Below are 20,577 nucleotides of genomic sequence, written 5' to 3' on the forward strand. Positions count from 1 at the left end.
CATATGATTGTTGGTCATTTCTGGCATACTTTCAAGAAAATTCCAGATATCAAACACCTATAAATACTTCATTATCTGTAACAGATAAAGAGTTTAAAAATAACAAAGCTATCATTTCACCAAAGTTAATAGTTTCTTAATACCCGAATATCCAGTCCCTACTCTATTTTCCAAGATTACTTTAAAAATGTCTTTTGAGTTTATTTGTTCAAATTAGGATCCAAATAGGGTCCCCATGCTTCATTTGACATGGCTCCTAAGTACCTTAATTTATAACAGCTGCCCTTGCCTTTATTAAATGCCATTTATTTGTTCAAAAACCATAACTCACATTTCAAATTACAAAGGTAATATGGATTACTCAACAGATGGTGTTAGGATAACTGGACATTCATTTGAGAACAGTAAGATAGATCTATTCTTCACACTTTGACTAGGATAACCATAAAAATAATAGAAGACTTCATGGGGATTTTTAAAAATAATTTCAGAGTGGGGAAAGTTTATGTATAAGAGAAAACCCAGTAACAGTAAAGAGAAAGATAAATCCTCTTGACTAAATAAAAACAAAACACTTCTGTTTGGGAAAAGCCAAGGTAAGTAAACTCAAAAGACAAATGACAAACTGCAAAAAAATCTGCAACTCATAGTATAAAGGGCCAATTTCTCTAATGGAAAAGGATAAAACTTGACAAGAAAACAGTTCACAAAAAAGGTAGACAGATTGTAAGCATGTAAGATGGTGATCAAACTCACTTGTGATAAGAAGTGAAAATTGAAACACTACTGAAAGATGGTATTTCAACTATAACATCACCAAATGTTATACTGGTAAAGGAAACAGGCACATACAAATATTGAAAGTAGGCATGAAAATGGTACAATCTCTAGGGAGAAAAATTTGGCAAGATCTGTCAAAACTACAAATGCACATACCTTTTGACTCAGTAATTTTGCTTCTATGGATTCATCTTTTAGATACGTAAAGCACTTGGAACAACACAAATGCCTAAGTATAAGCAAGAGCATTGCAACTGTACAAGTATTCATTGTAGCATTACTGTAATAGCTGAAAACTAGAAAAAAATCTAATTACCTGCCCATCAATAAGGGACTGGTTATATAAATGATAACATATACATACAATGGAATAGAGTGGAACCATAAAAAACAAGGACCAAACTCTTACATACTCACATGGAAAAATCAGCATGATGTGGCAAATAAAAAAGCAATGTACAAATTATGTATGGTATACTGCCACTTTTTGAAAGGTATATTTATGGTGTGTGTGTGTCTGTGTAACAAATAGTTATAAGTATTTGGTTTCATATGCATAATAACTTTGGAATAATATACAACTCACTGATAATATTGGTCAACTCTAGGGAAAGGAATCTAGTAACTAGGGACAGGAGTGGAAGGGAGATTTTCTTTTATCATATATCCTATTGAACCTTTTGAATTTTTATAATATGAATTGCAATACTTAATTGAAAAGATAAATTACAAGTGAATAAAAGTAGAATATACTCCAGGTAAAAAAAAAATCAAAGAATACAGAAAGCTGTATGGTGGAAAGTAATATAGGCATGCCTCAGATATTATAGGTTCAGTTCCAGAGCACTTCAATAAAGTATCTCAATAAGGCAGGCAAATGAACTTTTGGTTTCTTAGCGTATATAAAAGTTATGTACTATACTATAGTCTATTAAGTGTGCAATAGCATTATGTGCAAAAGTACACCCCTTAGTTTAAAAATACTTTATTGCTAAAAAACACTAACAATTATCTGAGCTTTCAGCAAGTCAATCATTTTGGTGGTACAGGGTTTTGCCTCGATGTTGATGGCTGCTGGCTGAACAGGGTGGTGGATGCTGAAGCTGGGGTGGCTGTGGCAATTAAGACAATAAAGAAGTCTGCCACATTGATTCTTCCTTTCAGGAATGATTTCTCTGTAGCACCTGGTGCCATTTGGTAGCATTTTACCCACAGTAAAACTTCTTTCAAAAGTGGAGTCAATTCCTTAAATCCTGCCACTGTTTATCAACTAAGTTCATATAATATTCCAAACTGTTTAATGTCATTCCAACAAGCTTCACAGCATCATCACCAGGAGCAGATTCCATCTCAAGAAATTATTTTCTTTGCTTATCCATCCATAAAAGGGAACTCCTCACCCATTAATTTTATCATGAGATTATGGCAATTCAAGATTCTACCTCCAATTTCAGTTCTCTTGCTATTTCTACCACATTTGCAAGTACTTCCTCTGTTGGTCTTGAACACCTCAAAGTCATCCATGAGGACTGGAATCAACTTCTAAATTCTCATTAATGTTGATATGTTGACTTCTTCCCATGAATCATGAATGCTCTTAATGGCATCTAGAAGTCAATTCTTTCCAGAAGATTTTCAATTTACTCTGCTCAGATCCATCAGAAGAATCACTATCTATGGCAGCTACAGCCTTACAAAATTTCTTAAATAAGGTTTGAAAATTGAAATTACTCCTTGATTCATGGGCTGCAGAATGGGTGTTATGTTAGAAAGCATGGAAACAGCATTCATCTCATGTGTATCAGAGCTCTTAGGTAACCAGGTGTACTGTCAATGAACAATCATATTTTGAAAAGATTCTTTTTCTGAGCAATAGGTCTCAATTATGGGCTTAAAATACTCAGTAAACCATGTTGTAAACAGATGTGCTGTCATCTTGGTTTTGTTTTTCCATTTATAGAGCACAGGCAGAGTAGATTTAGCATAATTCTTAAGGGCCCTAGGATTTTCAGAACAGTAAATAAGCACTGGCTTCACCTTAAAGTTACCAGCTGCATTTGCCCCTAACAAGGGTTAGCCCATTTTGAAGATGTGAATCCAGGCACTGACTTCTCTTCTCTAGCTATTAAAGTCCTAGATGGCATCTTTTTCCAATAGAAGGCCATTTCACGTACGTGGGAAATCTGTTTAGTGCAGCCTCCGTCATGAATTATCTTACCTAGATATTCTTGATGACTTGCTGCAGCTTCTACATCAGCACTTGTTGCTTTATCATGCACTTTTATGTTCTAGAGATGGATTCTTTTCTTAAATGTTATGAACCAACCTCTGCTAGCTTCAAACTTTTCTTCTGCAGCTTCCTAGAATTAAGGAGAGTTAGGGCCTTGCTCTGGATTAGGCTTTGGTTTAAGGGAATGTTGTAGCTGGCTTGATCCAGATCACTCAGACTTTCTCTGTATCAGTGATAGGGCTGTTTCACTTATCGTTCATGTATTCAATAGAGTAGCATTTTTAATTTCCTTCAAGAATGTTTCCTTTGCATTCACAACATGGTTATCTTTTGGGCACAAGAAGTCTAGCTTTCAGCCTATCTCAGCTTTCCATATGCCTTACTAAGCTTAATCATTTCTTGCCTCTAATTTAAAGTGAGAGACTGTGCCTCTTCCTTTCATTTGAATACCTGAGGCCATACTAGGGTTATTAATTGGGTCTAATTTTAATATTCTTATGTCTTGGGGAATAGGGAAGCTAAATGGCTGGCTAGTGAAATAGAACACAAACAAAATTTATTAAGTTCGCCATTTTATATCAGTGAGGTTTGTGGCACCCCAAAACAAGGACTATAGTAACATCAAAGATCTCTTGGGCAGTCCCGGTGGCTCAGCGGTTTAGCACCGCCTTCAGCCCGGGGTGTGATCCTGGAGAACCGGGATGAGTCCTGCATTGGGCTCCCTGTACGGAGCCTGCTTCTCCCTCTGCCTTTCTCTCTCTCTCTGTCATGAATAAATAATAAAATGTGTTTTTTTTAAAGATCTCTTGATTACAAATCACCATAACAAATATATTAATGAGGATCGCCTGGGTGGCTCAGCAGTTGAGTTTCTGCCTTTAGCTCAGGGTGAGATCCTGGGAATTCTGGGATTAAGTTCAGCATCTAGCTCCCCGTGGGAAGTGTGCTTCTCCCTCTGCCTATGTCTCTGCCTCTCTGTGTCTCTCATGAATAAATAAATAAAATCTTTAAAATATATATATTGAGAAAGTCTGAAATATTATGAGAATTACCAAAATGTGACGCAGAAACAGGAAGTGAATAAATGCTGTTGGAAAAATGGCACCACAGACTTGATGCAGGGTTGTCAGAAATCTCCAATTTGTAAAAAATGCGGTATCTGTGAAATGCAATAAAGCAAAGGGCAATAAAATGAGGTATGCCTGTAGTCCTGTCATCCCCATTCCTTGAAGTTACTCCTATTTCAGGTCTCTCCTCTGAGAAGTAGGTCTAGGGGTAGGCTGGGAATATATTTTCTTAAACCATTTATTGAGGTATCACTGACATACTAAAAGCTGTACATAATTCATGTATACAATTTTAATTTAGAGATAAGAATCATCACCACAGTCTATGCCATAAACATATCCATGTCCTCCAAAAGTTTCCTCCTGCCCTCTTATTTTTTTGTAATAAAAGCAACCTAACATAAGAGCTACTCTCCTAGCAAAGTTGTAAGTACACGATACAGTATTGTTAATCACAGGAACTATGCTGTGCAGGTCTCTAGGACTCATTTGTCTTGTATAACCAAAACTTTGTACCCTTTGACTAATACTTCCCCAATATTTCCTCCTCACAGCTCTTGGCCACCACCATTCTACTCTCTGCTTCTAAGTGACAATTTTAGATTCCTCATTAAGTGGGATCATGAAGTATTTGTCCTTCTGTGTCTTGCTTATTTCACTTAGCATAATGTCCTCCAGGTTCATCCATGTTGTCCTAAATGTCAGGATTTCCTTTTTAAGGCTGAATACTATTCTAATTGTATGTATATACCATATTTTCTTTATTCATTCATCCAACAATGGACACTTAGGTTGTTTTTAAGAACACCAAGTGATTGTCACAATGAGGCAAGTTTAAAAAACAGTGCTCTCTAGTCAGATCACACAGCATGGCAATGAAATCCTGACCAGGGCAAGGAAGAAGCCTTCTAGCCACAAGACCCCTCAGAATAGCTGAGTAGCCTGGCTCCATTTCCATGTATGATGACTACTATCCTAAGCAGAATGACTTCCAGTCCCTGGCTCAAATCAATTCAGTTCAGTTGTTAACCTTCTAATTTTTCAGGAGACTAAAATGATTTAGGTGAGCTTAAACAACATACCAAAACAACTAAATGGAAAAGCAGCACATTTGAGCCTCAAACAAAGTAAGAGGTGAAATTCTTAACTGCCTACAGCTTTTAATTGCTATCTCACTGTTCAGTACAACAAATATGAATTGAGGGGCCTTCTAAGTGCCAGGATGCAGAAAGCACAGAGTAAGACACTTAATATACCATAAGTTGGGATCCCTGGGTGGCGCAGCGGTTTGGCGCCTGCCTTTGGCCCAGGGCGCGATCCTGGAGACCCGGGATCGAGTCCCACATCAGGCTCCCGGTGCATGGAGCCTGCTTCTCCCTCTGCCTGTGTCTCTGCCTCTCTCTTTCTCTCTGTATGACTATCATAAAAAAAAAAAAAAATAAAAAAAAAAATATACCATAAGTTATAACCACAGGGTGCCATGGAAACATAGAGGAAAGGCACCTAACCAGTCAATAGGGCAATGCTTTCTACAGGAAGCAACACTTATTTATAAAAACCAGAGAAAAACAGCTCTCTGAGGAAAGTTTAACGTCTCATTTCCAATCACCAATAGTCAAAAGCAGTGGCTTTTAAATTGTGCTTCCCAAACAAGTATTTGGGTACATGGAGAATTGGACAAAACAACCAGACAGGAAAGGTACTCCTACTTTCTCTTCAATCTGAGCTCATATTCTCCATCTTACCTATTTTATATTTTGGCTCTTTCAGAAATATTTTATTGAATATCTGCTACTAAAAACAGCTAGAAGTATTTATCACTATAATGCCATCTCCATGAGGGCCAAGATTTCTTGGTCCACTTTGCTTACTGCTGGATTGTCAGTGCACTGAATAATTGCAGAGTAGGGAACCAATGAGCCATTTTGACTCTCAACAAATATTTAATGAACCAGGCACTGATACATGTCAGGCATTGATCTAGGTGTGGAAATACAGTAGTGACCAAGAGCCCCAAATTCCTATTCTCATGGTGCTGACATTCTAGTGATTAATACTTCATGATAGGCACTGGGCTAAGTATTTTAAGATGTATTTCATTTACCTTTCCAGCTCTGTGAAATGGGTATCACTTCCTTCTTTTTTAATAGAAAAATTTAAATAGTTTGCTTCAAATCACACAGCTAGCCACATGGCAGAACTTGAATTTGAACCTAGTTAGGTCTATCTTCAAAATAATGTTCTTTCCATTGAGTATATTATTTATCAAATAAAGGCAACTGGAAAACTGACCATTCACTAACTTCAGGTCAATTCATAAAGTAATACAAAGAGCAGGGGGCCATAAAGAATAACTAACTAGATTGTGAGCCTGTTAGTTGCTGTGATTATATTATATCCATTAGGTTCCCTAGAAGCCTGCCTGGACTATAGAAAGAGCTTAATCCAGAAGCAACACTACTTTCTGACCTCGTCAATACTTCCTCCAACTCATCCCAAATTCTCTTGGATTACTAGCCTCACTCCCATCTACCATGTTACATACACCAAACTAGTGTCTGACTCAGGCAGAGCTCTGTAATCTACCTCCTCCATTTGTTCTCACTCCCAAAACAAAAAGATATCAGAGATGACAAGGAAGCATCACTTCATAAGAAAAGTCAAAGGGAGGAGTGGATTATGTATAAGTCTGCTTTAGCAATAGAAATATAGATGGTTTGTAGTTCAGGTGCAAGCCCTTTGTGCCTTGAAGTCTAACTACTGAAAAGGTGAAGACCAAAACTGTTGAAACAACGTTTCATCACTACACACTGTGTAGCCCAACAACTATTAAGAGACCAAACTATAAACATGAATCTAAAGAATAATATAGAATCCAAAAGTAAGAATAGCAGCAATAAAAAAAATCATAGCCAATTCAAGCCAACATCAACAAAGTGGTCTTCTCCAGACTGTAGGAATCTCAACTATCTACACACATGCATTGTAGAGTCTTTGCCATTAAATATCTCCATCAGGATGGAGGTAGAATACCAATCCAGTGTTTAGTAAAGGTTACTAGTAAAGCTGCTAATTTTCATTTGCAAATACCCAATTTTAGTAACCTTAATTACTATTAAGCTGCTACTAATTACTATTAGATTTTTTAAAAATCTGGTGTGGCTTATAAGGGGGCTAGAGACTCTACTTTGAGAATAACCTTTATCATCAGAAGGTATAGTAGGCATTTCAGTTATCTAGTGGAAATATGTTTAAACTCCAGTGACGGGTAAGTAATGGGAAGTCACTTAGCTTCTCCATCTATAAAATGGAGATTTTTCTAATTCCTTATTGTCAGACTTACAAATTACTTATATAAAATACCTTGCATGCAGGCTCTGAAAAGGGGGTTATGAAATAAATTATAGCCTGTTTATTTTGCAGAGATGAAGTCTATAGTATGTACTACTCTCTGTAGGTCCTCGGAAATCATTTGAGACAAGTAGATACCAGTATAGGTGCCTGTTCTGCCCAAAGCAAATTTTCAGGATTGAAAAATCAGAAAGCCAAGTATCCTTAGGAATAAGAGAAGAACAAGAGTCTGAGGTAGCCTTTGGGTTACCTAGGAAAGGAAGACAGGAACTGCAGAGGACAAAGACGGTGAGAAATTTCTAAGAGTCCTTGAACCAAAGGTTGTAAATGCATTCAAGGGCTGGGTTAAGAAAATCAACTGCCAGAAATGTAATTTTTAAACTAAACCATGCTGTGGGTGTTAATGATATAAACATGCAAGATATTGGGGTTTACATTTTAAAAATTCAAAAATTAATAACACAAAAATAGAAAAAGTTCATCATTACATTTGTGTATGTGATTTATTCCCCTTTAACTTGGAACAGGAAGTCTGAGGTGTTTCTTATGTGCCAAGAAGTCAATGTTAGGTCTTATATTTTTGGGTTAGGATGTTCAGTAAAGAATTTAGCCTTTGGCCCTTTCATTGGGAATGATAATTTTATCCTATTTCACAATGGAAAATAGTTGTTTAGAAATTTAGGCACTTCTTAACAGACATTTTGCACAGTGGTGTGTGTGTGTATGTAGATATATATATATATATCTAGTAACAACTCCCAAGATATTTGTAGAATTCTGGTGTTCCAATAATAGCATGCTTCATTTTCAGTACCATAGCATAGTAATTCAGTATCTCCACTGTAGCTCCTCCTTCATGCCATAAACATTAATTGAGAAAGACTAACTGAACAGTATTAGTTCCTTTTCATAAAATAAAAGACCAGAGAGCCTTTCCCAGAATGTAACAGACAATTTCACAATTTTGGGGATGTAGTTCAGGCCATCACTTTCATTTCTTGGAAATCAATTTCAGCACAGGAAAGTAAGTCAGTTTATCATTGCCAAATGAGTTTCCCAAAGGCATAATTTTGCTAGGAATGAGCAAATACAACCATACATTTGTGAAGCTATTTTAGAATAAACCTCCTTTTATTCAGATTGCTTGGATGAGTTGCAATGTCAACCAAACAGGTCAAATAACTTTATTTCAATCTTTGCTAGTGCATCGAATGCCCTTTGGACACCAAATAAGTCCCCCCTCCCTCTTTTTTTTTTTTCAGTGTCTTTGGTACCATGCTCAACTAGGCCAAACTATAGAAACTATAGTTTTCTATAACATGCATCTAATAAATCAAAGTGTTCAACTGTGTTTGGTGTAAACCACAATGTTAATCACTAGTTCCTGACATGATTCATTTTGAACATTTTTGCACAAAAACTAAATCCCTAAGAAGTGACACGATGAAAATCTTTAAGTCCTTACGAAGTGTTTCTGCTTCAAATTGAAGTATTCTGAGTCCAAGATTAACATTACTGCAGAAGCACCATCTGTAGTCATGATTTTGACCGATCTATAAAAATTTTAAACTTTTCCTCAATGCACAAAATCCAGGTATTTCTGAATGTACCTGTCACAGGCTCCAAGTCCAAAAAAAAACTAGATTGCACCAAAATACTTAACACATGAATTTTATCTAGGTTCAGTTGTTCTCAAACTTTAGGGTGTATCAGAATCAGCTAGAGAGCTTGCCAAAACATATTGACAAGTCCCATATCCAGTTTCTGACTCAGTAGGTCTGGACTAGGGCCTGACAATCTACATTTCTTTTTTTTTAAATTTTTATTTATTTATGATAGTCACACACACACACACACAGAGAGAGAGAGAGAGAGAGAGAGAGGCAGAGACACAGGAAGAGGGAGAAGCAGGCTCCATGCACCGGGAGCCCGATATGGGATTCCATCCCGGGTCTCCAGGATCGCGCCCTGGGCCAAAGGCAGGCACCAAACCGCTGTGCCACCCAGGGATCCCCCAATCTACATTTCTAACAAGTTTCCAGGTGATACAGTACTGTTGGTCAGAGACCATACTTTGAGAACTACTGGCTAGGCACATAGCTAAGTGTATAGTTATTTGGGTAGTGTTTAGATATCTTGTAACCAGCTGCAATCTAAAACTTCACAAATAAATTCTTGACCCAATTTGTCCCAAAAATGTTCAGCCATCAATCTTTAACAACCTGAGAACAGTATTTCCTACCTTTACAAATGCTTATGATATAATTTCTGCTGTGCTCAACAGATACTCTTTTCTTAAACCACCAACTAAGAAAGACTTTCAAGCCCTGGCAAATTCTTTAACTATATAAATGCGTTTCATAACAATATCGTTTGTTCTGTCTGTATTCCAAAACACAGCCTATTAAAATTCCAAGCCCTCTTAAAAGTTTTTTGTTTCAGCACTCCTTGTTTTCATACTGGTCATATTTCTTACAATGGTTTATTTTAAAATGATGTCTTAAACTGCAGTATTTCAACATACATATTTTATTTAGATATAGAGGAATACTCATCACTTTCACCAAGAAATACGTTCTCTCCAACTTTCCTTTAAATATGTGAACTTCAGTTGATATTGCCAGCTTTTTGATTTGAGAGACAGAGGGAGAGAGAAATGACAATGCCTCAAACCCCATGACTGCTTCTTGCCTTACTTACGTTGTAAAATGTATGTAGATTTAAGTGTATTCTTTGTGCTATGAGAAGAACCAGAAGATGGACTAGTCTATTCTTACAGTTCTGGTTCAGGTGCCTTGGCTGTGCTAAGAATTGTTCAATAGACCAAATTTAAGCCTTACATACTGACCGTATATAAAGACTTATCTGTAGAAACTGCCCTCTTTATAGACATGCCTGCCTATGTGTGAACTGGCAAGAGGAAGTTTTCCAAAGATGAAAGATCTTGGTTAAGAATTTGAAGTATATCTTAGTGTTTCAAAAATGTCATTAGTTATCTAACAAAACAACTGTTCAGTCTTTCAACCAAAGCTTTTTGCACACTTGCTATGTGCCCAAATACTGTGTTAAGGAGATGGAAAGATGAATAAAATATGGTCCCTTCCATCAAGTCACTTGCATATAACAGATAATCACAAGATATTATAGTATAAGCCAATGGAAGTATGTAAAGAGTATTATGGAAACACAGGAGAGACTGAAATTCATATAAACTAACAGACATGTATATAAAGTATGTTTCACATACATTATATACAGTAGTTCTCTGGACTGTCCTGGGAAACATGGTATTATTTCCTTGTCCATTTTATAAATGAAGGTCTTCAAAATGAAATAATAAATTACTCAATATCCAACTACTGACCTGAATCCAAGTCTTTAGACTTCAACTCATTTGCTCTTTTCACTACAGCACAAAAACCCCTTGTCATTGAATTAAAAATTATAATTTTTTAAATATGTGACCTTCTTTTATAATTTTTTGTCACTTTTCATAGATGTGAGTACAAGAAATATTTCATGCTTATCAAAACTACTACAAAAAGTACAACAATCAATGGTGTTTTCAATTTCTACTTCTATATAACAAATTACCCCAAAAACAGTGGCTTAAAAAAACATTTAATTATCTCATATTTTTGGGCATGGCTTAACTGGGTCCTCTGGCTCAGGCTGCAATCTGGGTATTAGCCAGGGCTACAGTCATCTCAAGGCTCAAGTGGAGTAGGATCCACTTCCAAGCTCACTCTTTTGGCTGTTGGCAGGATTCCATTCCTTGTGGGTTGTTGGGCTGAAGGGCCTCGGTTCCTCACTGGCTTTTAGTTGGAAGCTGCCCTCAGTTTGTCAGGTGGGCCTCTCCAGAGGGAAGCTCACAACATGGCAGCTTGTTTCATCAGAGTGGTCAAGCAAGAAGAACCAGAGAAAGAGGGCAAACAAGATGGAAGTCACAGTTTTTTATAATCTAATCTTGAAAGTGACCTCTGATCACTTTGTTATAGTCTGTTCATTAGAAACAAGTAACTACGTCCAGCCCACAGACAAGGGATGGGGGGAGATTACACAAGAGTGTGAATACCGAAAGCAGGGATCATTGGGAGCCATTGTTAGAAGACGGCTATCACGAATGGCAAGAGGCACTTGGTCACTGTGTCAGGGAGACATCATGTAATGGTAGAGATTCAATAAATGAAGCCCATGTGGCTCAGCAAAAGGGGGCAGTATTGCCAAAGGATCTAATATTTCACAAGTGGCTGCAAAGTCAGACTTTTTGGTAATATTTCACAATTTTTAAAATGCTGGCAACAAATTCATATTTTTCAAAGAAAAAATACATTCATATAATGCAAGTTAAGCAATAGAGGGAAGTGAAAAATCATTCAACTAGATGATGCCTTAATATTCAGTCCAAATCTGCTGTCTGCTGTTAGACTCTGATAAACGCTACTGGTCAGTAGAAAATCAATGAAGTTCTTTTTAAAAAATGTGTGGGCCTATGGGCTGCCAGTTTGCTATCCTGGCCATTACCTTTGCAACTTCCTTCACTGTATAGGTAAAAGGGCAAGGTTTTGGTGTCTGGTATGCAAATCTTAGTTCTGCTACTTCCACTGACCATGTCCTTAGGCTTATGACAAGGGTTAGAAAAATGATCCTCAGGGCTCATACTGTATTTTTGTACTTTTCTCCCCTACCAGACAACAAGGTCCTGGAGAGAGAGTATCCCCCTGACATTAACACTCCCTTATCAACTGCTTCATTTTCCTCGATAGCACTTACACACCATCTAAAACACTACATAGTTTTGTCTTTTTATCTTGTTTATTGTCCGTTCTCCCCACTAGAATATAAAGTTCCTAAGATCAGAAATCTGTTTTGTTCACTACTTTATCTTCACAATCTTGAACTGCGTCTGGCATACAGTAGGAACCCAATAAATTATTTATTGAATGAATGAATTCCACTGTTCATAGTACTTAGTATATAGGGTCTGGCAAAAGGAGATGCTCAAAAAATGTTAAATTGAAAATCATTCACTAAGACAAACATGAAATGAGGCTAAAGAATAGCAGGCAGATCATGAAGACCCTGTATGCCATGCCATATTAATCTTAAAGCATGAGAGTGAAATGATCTATGTTCAACCTACTTGGCATACAAGATATTTTGTTCAAAGTAATAGTTGCTGGCATTTATGTAGCACTTACTATGTGCCATGTAATATTTTAAGCACTTGCATTAAATCATTTAAGGCTCACAACAAAGTGTGTGATGCAGGTATAATTACTACCCTCATCTTCCAGATAAAGAAACTGAGGCACAGATAGGTTAATTTGCCTGTTTACATAGCTAGTAGGTAGGAGAACAAGGATTTAAACCCAGGCAATCTGGCTCCAAGATCTTAGCCATTATGCTACACTAATTATAAGAAAAATGTTCTGGAAAAAGTTTAAAATGCAACTATATTGTTTTATAATATGCTAAAGATAAAGGATTTTGGTGTCAAATATATTTAGGTTTGTATCTTGGCTCAACCATATTCTAGCAGTGCAACCTCAGGCCAGTGGCTATACTGAGTCTGTTTTTATTTTAGCCATAAAAAATGGAGATTAATACATATCCTGAGGATAGTTATGAGGATTAAATGGCATAATGAATCTATGTAAGATACTCAGCCCATGTGGTAGCTATTATTACCACAACCAAGAGGGAATTTATTCTATAAATACATTGCTAGGCAGCTACCAAACTTACTTAACAGCTCTGAAATTCCATTTGGAATTTAAGTTGATTTACATGGAATTAATATATAACATTATAAAACACAGGCTCTAAACTCTTATCTGACCTTTAAAGCTCCCCAGTTAGTCAATCAACCAATCTCTCTCTCCCAACAACCATTATTGTATACAATGTGTCAAGCCCTAGAAGCAAATCCCTGCCCTCTTGGAATTCAATTAAAAGAGAATTATATACAAACTTCAGCTTATAAAATAAATAACTTCTGAAGACGTAATGTACAGCATGGGAAATAAAGAGAACTAAAATGAAGTGATATGAAAATACTATGAAAGAGAATAAATGAGAGGTAATTAAAGAGCATTTGTGTAGCACATCATTCAGGCTGGCTGGAAAAGATTCATAGTGATAACTTTTGAGCAACATGTAGTAATTTGCTATGCCAAGAGTGAGAGTAACATAGACAAAGCACTAGATGAGAATACTCTGTAATCCTAGGGAACTAAAAAGTTCAGGATGGTTGAGACATACCAATGGTTGGAACAGGTATGGGCAGAGTAAGCACCAAGTAACCTGGAGAGTTTGGGATCAGACTGTAAAAGGCAACTGCAATGCTGAAAAGTCTGGTCTTGGGAGGGTAGGCAGAAAGTAGCCAGTCGGTATCTTTGGGCACACAATGAAGTCAGCTTTGGTCTTTAGGATGGTATCCCGGATGGCAAGGTGTAAGATGGATTACGGCCCAGAAGTGGTAAAGGGAAAAGTGAAGCTATTTTCATGGTTAACATAAGAAATGATGGCAGCTTGAACTAAGGCAATGGGGGTGGGAGTAGCTGAACTCAGAAGACATTTTTGAGGTAGAAGTGAGAGGACTAGGTAACCAAGTGGATATGGAAAGTGACAGGAGAGTGAAGAATTAAGGACTCCAGTATCTCTGGCTTGAAATAGATAAAAGACAATGTTCAAAGAAAAAGCGAATACTGGAAATAGAACAAGTTTTGGGAGAAGATGAGTTACATCTTGAATACTATTAAGGTTAAGTGACCTATAAGACATTAGTAGTAGAACTGAAAAGATATGTCAAAAGCTCATGAGAGGGCAGGCCGGGTGGTTCAGCGGTTTAGCGCCTGCTTTCCACCCAGCGCGTGATCCTGGAAACCCAGGATAGAGCCACATCGGGCTCCCTGCATGGAGCCTGCTTCTCCCTCTGCCTGTGTCTCTGCCGCTCTCTGTGTGTGTGTGTGTCTCTCATGAATAAATAAATAAAATCTTAAAAAAAGCTCATGAGACAGGTTGAGGGTAGGGAAAGAGCTATAGGAATCATCAGAATATAGTTAATATTTAATGCCATAATAATGGTAAGCTTGCTCAGGAAGTGAATATAGAATAAAATGACTAGGACAGAAGCTTTGAGAGAACCAAAGCTTAAGGAAGCAGGCAGAGAAGAGTAACTAAGGAAAGGAGAAAGAAATAGAGAATTACAAAGAGAATCAGAAGTGAGTAGCATTATGAAATCCAAGGAAGGCAATTCAAGGAATGGATGGCTCAATAGTGTTAATTATTTCAAAGAGGACCAAGAAAGGGTAAGAGTGGAAATGGATGTGGCAGCTTGAGAATGGTGACATCAGATATCAAGTGACAACAGGCTAGGGAATGGGAATTAATAGTCTTCTTTGTTCATGATTAATGGCTAAAAGGGAAGAATGGGATAAGGATCATGACTTAAGGGAATAACAAAGTAAAGGCAAAGTTTTTGTTGTTTAAAGGTTGTTTATGCTGTAAGTCCAAGAAACCAGAGGGAGAGACTGAAAATGCAAAAAAAGAGATTGGTATGACTTACTCATTTGGCACTTAGCTTACACATGTGCTTTACATTGGTAGTATTGTACATTTAGCAATGCTGGAACAAACTAAGTGCTCAACAAGTTGACTTATTATTGTTTTTCTTCTTGTATTTATGCATATTATCTGGCCAATAAGTGTACAATCTTACACAGGAATATACAAAAAGAAGGAAATAGTGTGGTAGAAATGTGGAAAGGGACTATGAGCAACACAGACTCAGAACAAGGATTTTTACCCAGCATGTAATACTGTACAGATCAAAAAAATATCATCCCACCTCTTTGTACCTCAGTTATTCAACTGTTAAATGGGGAAGAATACTGTGCATTCTTGCAAGCTTGTGAGGAATAAATGAGATATTTAAAAAGCACTTTATGTACAACTTGGAACTCAAGAAGTAGTAATAATTATTATTAGAAGCATTTTTCTGGGGCATCTGGGTGGCTCAGCTCTTGAGCATCTGCCTTTGGCTCAGGTCATGATCCCAGGGTCCTGGGACTGAGTCCCACATCAGGCTCCCCGCAGGAAGTCTGCTTCTCCCTCTGCCTATGTCTGCCTCTCTCTCTCTCTGTGTCTCCCATGAATAAGTAAAAATCTTAAAAAAAATCATTTTTCCTACCATTAGGGACCTAAGAAGTATCATCACGATGTGTCTATGACTGAGGGTAAATAAATAACTCAGAACCATAGCAGCCATTGCTATACTGTATGCTATACAAAAGCATAAAAAGACACCAGCTCTTGGTCAGACTTTTCAAAACTTGGATTGTTCACCTACCACCAATATGATTTCTGCCACATCCAAGTACTGCAACTTAATACTTTTCTTTAAACCAACTAATTTTTCTTTAATTGGTCCCATTCTAAAGAATTAACTGTGAAGAGGTGGGTTTGATGTGTTCTTTTTTTCTAATATATATTAACCATTAAAACAAAGCAATCATCCCCAGAGCCACCCCCATGTCATCTCCCAGACTACATTCCAAAACTGCTTTTGGCTGCTCGACTTTTGAGACCCTTAGGAAGAGATCAGGCTAGCAATTTGTCAGTTTACTTAATTTTCCTGCTATTGACAATTACCACTTATAAAGGTTTGCAGAACATACCAATGAAACCAAATGACAAAATTCAAGCCAACAATATACATTGACTCTTTTAATGGGAAGTCTCAAACTGTCTAAAGCTAATAAACAGCCCAGCAATTTATCTTTTATTTAATCACTCCACCTTTATTTTCTCTGTTACAAATGAAAATGAGATTAGGAGGGCGGCTGTGGCTCAGTGGTTTAGCACCGCCTTCAGCCCAAGGCCTGATCCTGGAGACCTGGGATCGAATCCCATGTCTGGCTGCCTGGGTGGATGGAGCCTGCTCCTCCCTCTGCCTGTGTCTCTGCCTCTGCCTCTCTCTGTCTCTGTCTCTCTGTCTCGCATAAATAAATAAAAAAATAGATATGAAAATGAGATTAGGAATAAAGACCCATTTTGTGGTCTAGGCTGAAGAATAAAACCAAGAGGAGGAGAAATACAGTAGTAAGTTTTGTTCTGAAGCACTAGCAGTTCAGTCAAAAGAAACGGGACCCATACAATCATCCAAGTGAAAAACTGCTATCTTAAAGACAGTGGAACACACTCCTCTATAAAGGCAAGCCATTATCAGTTATTAACCAATAACTTTTAAGTCTGTACTATAAACCAGGAAGTTCTCCATCACTCCAACAACAAAAATCACCAACCATAACCAGAAAAGAGAACTTCATTCATTGTAACAACTACAGATACCTTACTATATGTGACTTTGGAGCCAGTTTTAAATCCACTAGATTAAGAGTCAGACTACACACTTTTTAAAAGTTACTCTTATAAACCACTCTCTTAGAATTCCTAAGAGAATGTATCCTAAACCTAAAATATACAAGACATTATGGAGAATATGAAAAGATGAAAGAATTTGTTTACAATCTAGCATAGGGAACAAGATTTATATATTCCCCAAATGGTAGTTCTCAGGACTGAAGAGGACTTTTGGGGATTTTTCCCCAATATCCTATTATGAAAAACTTCAAACATATGGCAAAGTTGAAATTTTGCAGTGAGATTCCTCCATTTTCACTAGCCTTATCAATCCATTTATCTAATCTATCTTATTAGAATGAACTGCTGGAATTTTAAAAATTAAATAATGTGCGATAGAGAATTTTGGTAGGCCGTACTAAGGCTGCTTCTCAAAACTTTTGATTGATGGGATGCACGAACAAAAAGTTTGGAAACCACAAATCCACACTTAGTGTTTAGCTCTCTTGCCAACCTACAATCAAAATCCATTCAGATCTCATGGCTGGCCATTTTAGGTCTCCACACCCTTGTCCACTACCCAAATTATCCTTCCCAGCCCTCTTCATGGCTAAGCACCAAACCGTGAAGCCTCTCCCAACTTTTAAACCCTCACTCAGAATTAACCATGCCCCCTGTGGGGCCATATTTTTCATCATTTGCAATTAGCTCACAGTATCATATCTGCAACTTGGTTTTGTCTTTTACTAAACTGACCTCCTTAAGTATAGGGATTCTTTTTTTTTTTTTTTTTTTACCTCTTAACCCCTGGCAACAGGCATAGTACCTAGTCTACAGCAAGCAATAAATGAAATAAATTAATGACCCAGACCTGTCTTTATCCAGAACCAGGAAAGATTTTAGGTGAGTAGGGGGAATGATCTAATCACATTGGCACTTTAGAAAGATTCATCTTAGAGCACCATTGTTAAGAGCATGAGCTCTGGAGCCAGACTGCCTGGGCATGAACCTCAAAATCTCAGCTCTGCCATTTATTGCTGGGTGACTTTGGGCAACTTTCTAAACCTCCTGTGCCTCAGTTTCCACATTTGGATAACAGTGATAATACTGCTTCACAGGTTATTGTGAGGATCAAATGAAAGAAATTTTGTTGTTACAGCACATAGATTAGCACCTGGCACAAACTAAGCATTTCATCAGTCATTGTCACCAGCAACCAGGTTAATAATGCCACTGAGTTAAAAAGTCCTTAAAGCTTGAGTGGTAGCAATGAAAACAAAATGGAAAGAACCGTCATGAATGAAGAATCTACTGAAAAATGTTCAGTCTTGAGGGAAAACAAATGAATGCCTGCTATATTATTTTTTCTTACTTTGTATATTTGAGATGGCTCTTTACTGGATGTTGTATCCAACCCAGGCACAGATTTAAGAATATGCACAAGGAGTTAAGTTTGTAGCCACAAACTCTCTGACCACTGCAAGCTTCTTGTTGCAGGTCTTTATAGTCTCTCAGATGAGTTTTCCCTCCACATTACTCTACCCAGGACAATTTCTTTATGATGCTCACAATTCCCTGTCCTGTCTTCTAATTGTGACCACATACCCAAGAGCCTTGGTTGGAAAATGGGTTTGAGGTTTTGTCCTACCCAACCCTGTACTACTTTTTCTTCTTCCTGCCCACCTCCTTTACTTCTCAAAAGCCTTGGTATTCCTTCCCCACACGTAAGAACTTGAAACCTGAGTATGGGAGAGCAACAGAGCAATAGGAGTGGTGCCAAGAACTGGAGATGCTGCTGCCCAGCTGTTCCCCAGACCCCATATGCAGTGATCAACTACATGCAGAGATTGGACTTAACTGTCCATGGGGCCTGACATGCATATTCCTTTTTGCTTCCGCTCATTTTCTTTCTCCCACATAAAGCAGCCCTCCCAAACCTGTAACCCGTTCAAATCCAACCCATCCCTGTAGAACTAGAGATCCAGTTCTTCAAGGAAGGCTCCCCTGATCCATTTAGCCCACAAATATCCCCCAACACACACAGATACTGTACTTACAGTCTGTATCATAAAAGCATAATCACATACACTTAAACCATTAAATAAATCTTTCATGTTTATATACTTGATTTTCCAAGGGCAGGAAATCACGTCTCACATGTCCTTTAAATCCCTCACTCTCAGTGGTCTAATATTTGTTGAACAGTGACTGAATCAGTGTTTTTTTTTATTTGTTTAGGCTAAGGCAGGAGGAGATATCATGTAGAAGTGAAAAAAGGCTGAATGGACAGAAGTAAAAAAAAAAAAGCGGACAGGGTCAAATGGTGGGGAAAAATCTAGAAAGGTATTCGGTTAACATGTTTGATTTGCTGCAAGGTTGGAAAGAGACATACAGAGGTACCAACTGGTAAAATTTGGAAAAAAGCCATTTCAGCGTGAGGCAGAAGACAGCAGGAGAAAGATGGGGCGACAAAAGAAATTCGGCTAAAACCCTGGGATAGGCCACTGGATAAACGAAGGTAAAGGGAGTTATTGGGATGACATGAGTAGAGATGTGGTTGTGTTGGTGGGCGAATTGGTATGAGGTGGTATGAAAGGGTGGGTAAATGGATAGAATAATAGAGGATAGTTAGGCAAGTGGATTAGCTGATAAGGCGGTGAGTGAGTAAATGGGGAGCAAGTTAGTGGGTGGGTGGTTAGGTGTTTAGCTGGGAGGGAATAGGTGTGGGCATATTATTTAAGATCCGGCCCCTCCCTCACCTTGACCCGGAAGCGGATGAGTGCTAGCCTCACGCAGTGGCTCAGGCAGGCCGGTGGCAGGAACCAGGCCCGTGGAGGAGGGGTGCCCTTGTTGCCCACGTGTCCCACGATCAGTTGCGCTGTCTGCCGCTCGGCCTGGCACCGACGGCCCCATTCGGCCAGCCGGTCCTTTCCAAGGCCCCCAGGGAACATGACCACCAGCTCCAGGCCGTCGCCGCCGGGATAGGCACAAGCCTGGCACAGCGCTGACAAGTAGCCCAGCATGGCGTTCCATTGGCCGCCACACACCCAATCCGTCTGGTAGCCACCATAAAGCCGCGGAAGCGCCGAGCCCGCGTCCACAAGCACCCGGGCCCCGGGCAGCGGAGGGGGAAGCGGCGGCGGTGGCGGGTGCAGCCCAGGGTGCGCCTGGCCCTGGTGGTGGAAGTGGTGAGCGGGGTGATGGTGACGAGTCGGCCCCGAGCCCCCGGAGTAGGCACCTAAGGCAGCGGGCGGGAGCGGCGGTTGCAGAGGTGAGGAGCCTCTGGCGGCGCGTGGAGCCCCGGGTGCTAGCGCTGCCGTAGGCGGCAGCTGACGATGCTGGTGCTGTTGCTGCTGGCGCGAGACCGTGCGCGCGAGTTTGAGGAGGTCCACGGGCACCACGGCCCCGGGACAGCGCTTCTCCAAGAACTCTTGGAAGCCCTGGACGCCCATGCTTCGTCGGTGGGCAGACGAGACGGCGGCTGCGCGAGCAGGTTAGGCGGCGATCTGGGCGCGAAGCTGGGGGCGGGCGCGTGCGCACTCCGCAGGGGGCGAGGGGGCGGGAAAAGGAATCCTGAGGGGGAGGGGGGAAACGAGCGAGAGGACGAGGGCGGGGTGGGGAGGAGGGGTGAGGCCGACCGGACTCAGGAGAGGCTAGGAGGATAAAAGCGATGACGGGCTCTAGTAACTTCTTTTTTTTCTCCCCCCTCTCTGGCCGATCTTCACCGCTTCAAAAGGGGTGAAACCTCTTCCTTCCACCTCCGGGAGCCATGTTGCCTCGTCT

The 20,577-nt window shown here is 39.2% G+C and overlaps 1 protein-coding gene across 1 annotated transcript in view; it reads right to left on the minus strand.

The window, feature by feature from the left end:
- Window positions 1-20,372, minus strand: part of LOC121482516 (constitutive coactivator of PPAR-gamma-like protein 2) — an 85,703-nt gene extending 65,331 nt beyond the window's left edge. The window contains exon 1 of the mRNA XM_041740410.1: window positions 19,554-20,372. Within this exon, the coding sequence (XP_041596344.1) occupies window positions 19,554-20,246 (693 nt within the window). The 5' untranslated portion in view covers window positions 20,247-20,372. The remainder of the gene's footprint in view (window positions 1-19,553) is intronic.
- Window positions 20,373-20,577: the final 205 nt, after the last annotated feature.

This window comes from Vulpes lagopus, chromosome X, assembly GCF_018345385.1.
Source record: "Vulpes lagopus strain Blue_001 chromosome X, ASM1834538v1, whole genome shotgun sequence".
Lineage (NCBI taxonomy): Eukaryota > Metazoa > Chordata > Mammalia > Carnivora > Canidae > Vulpes > Vulpes lagopus.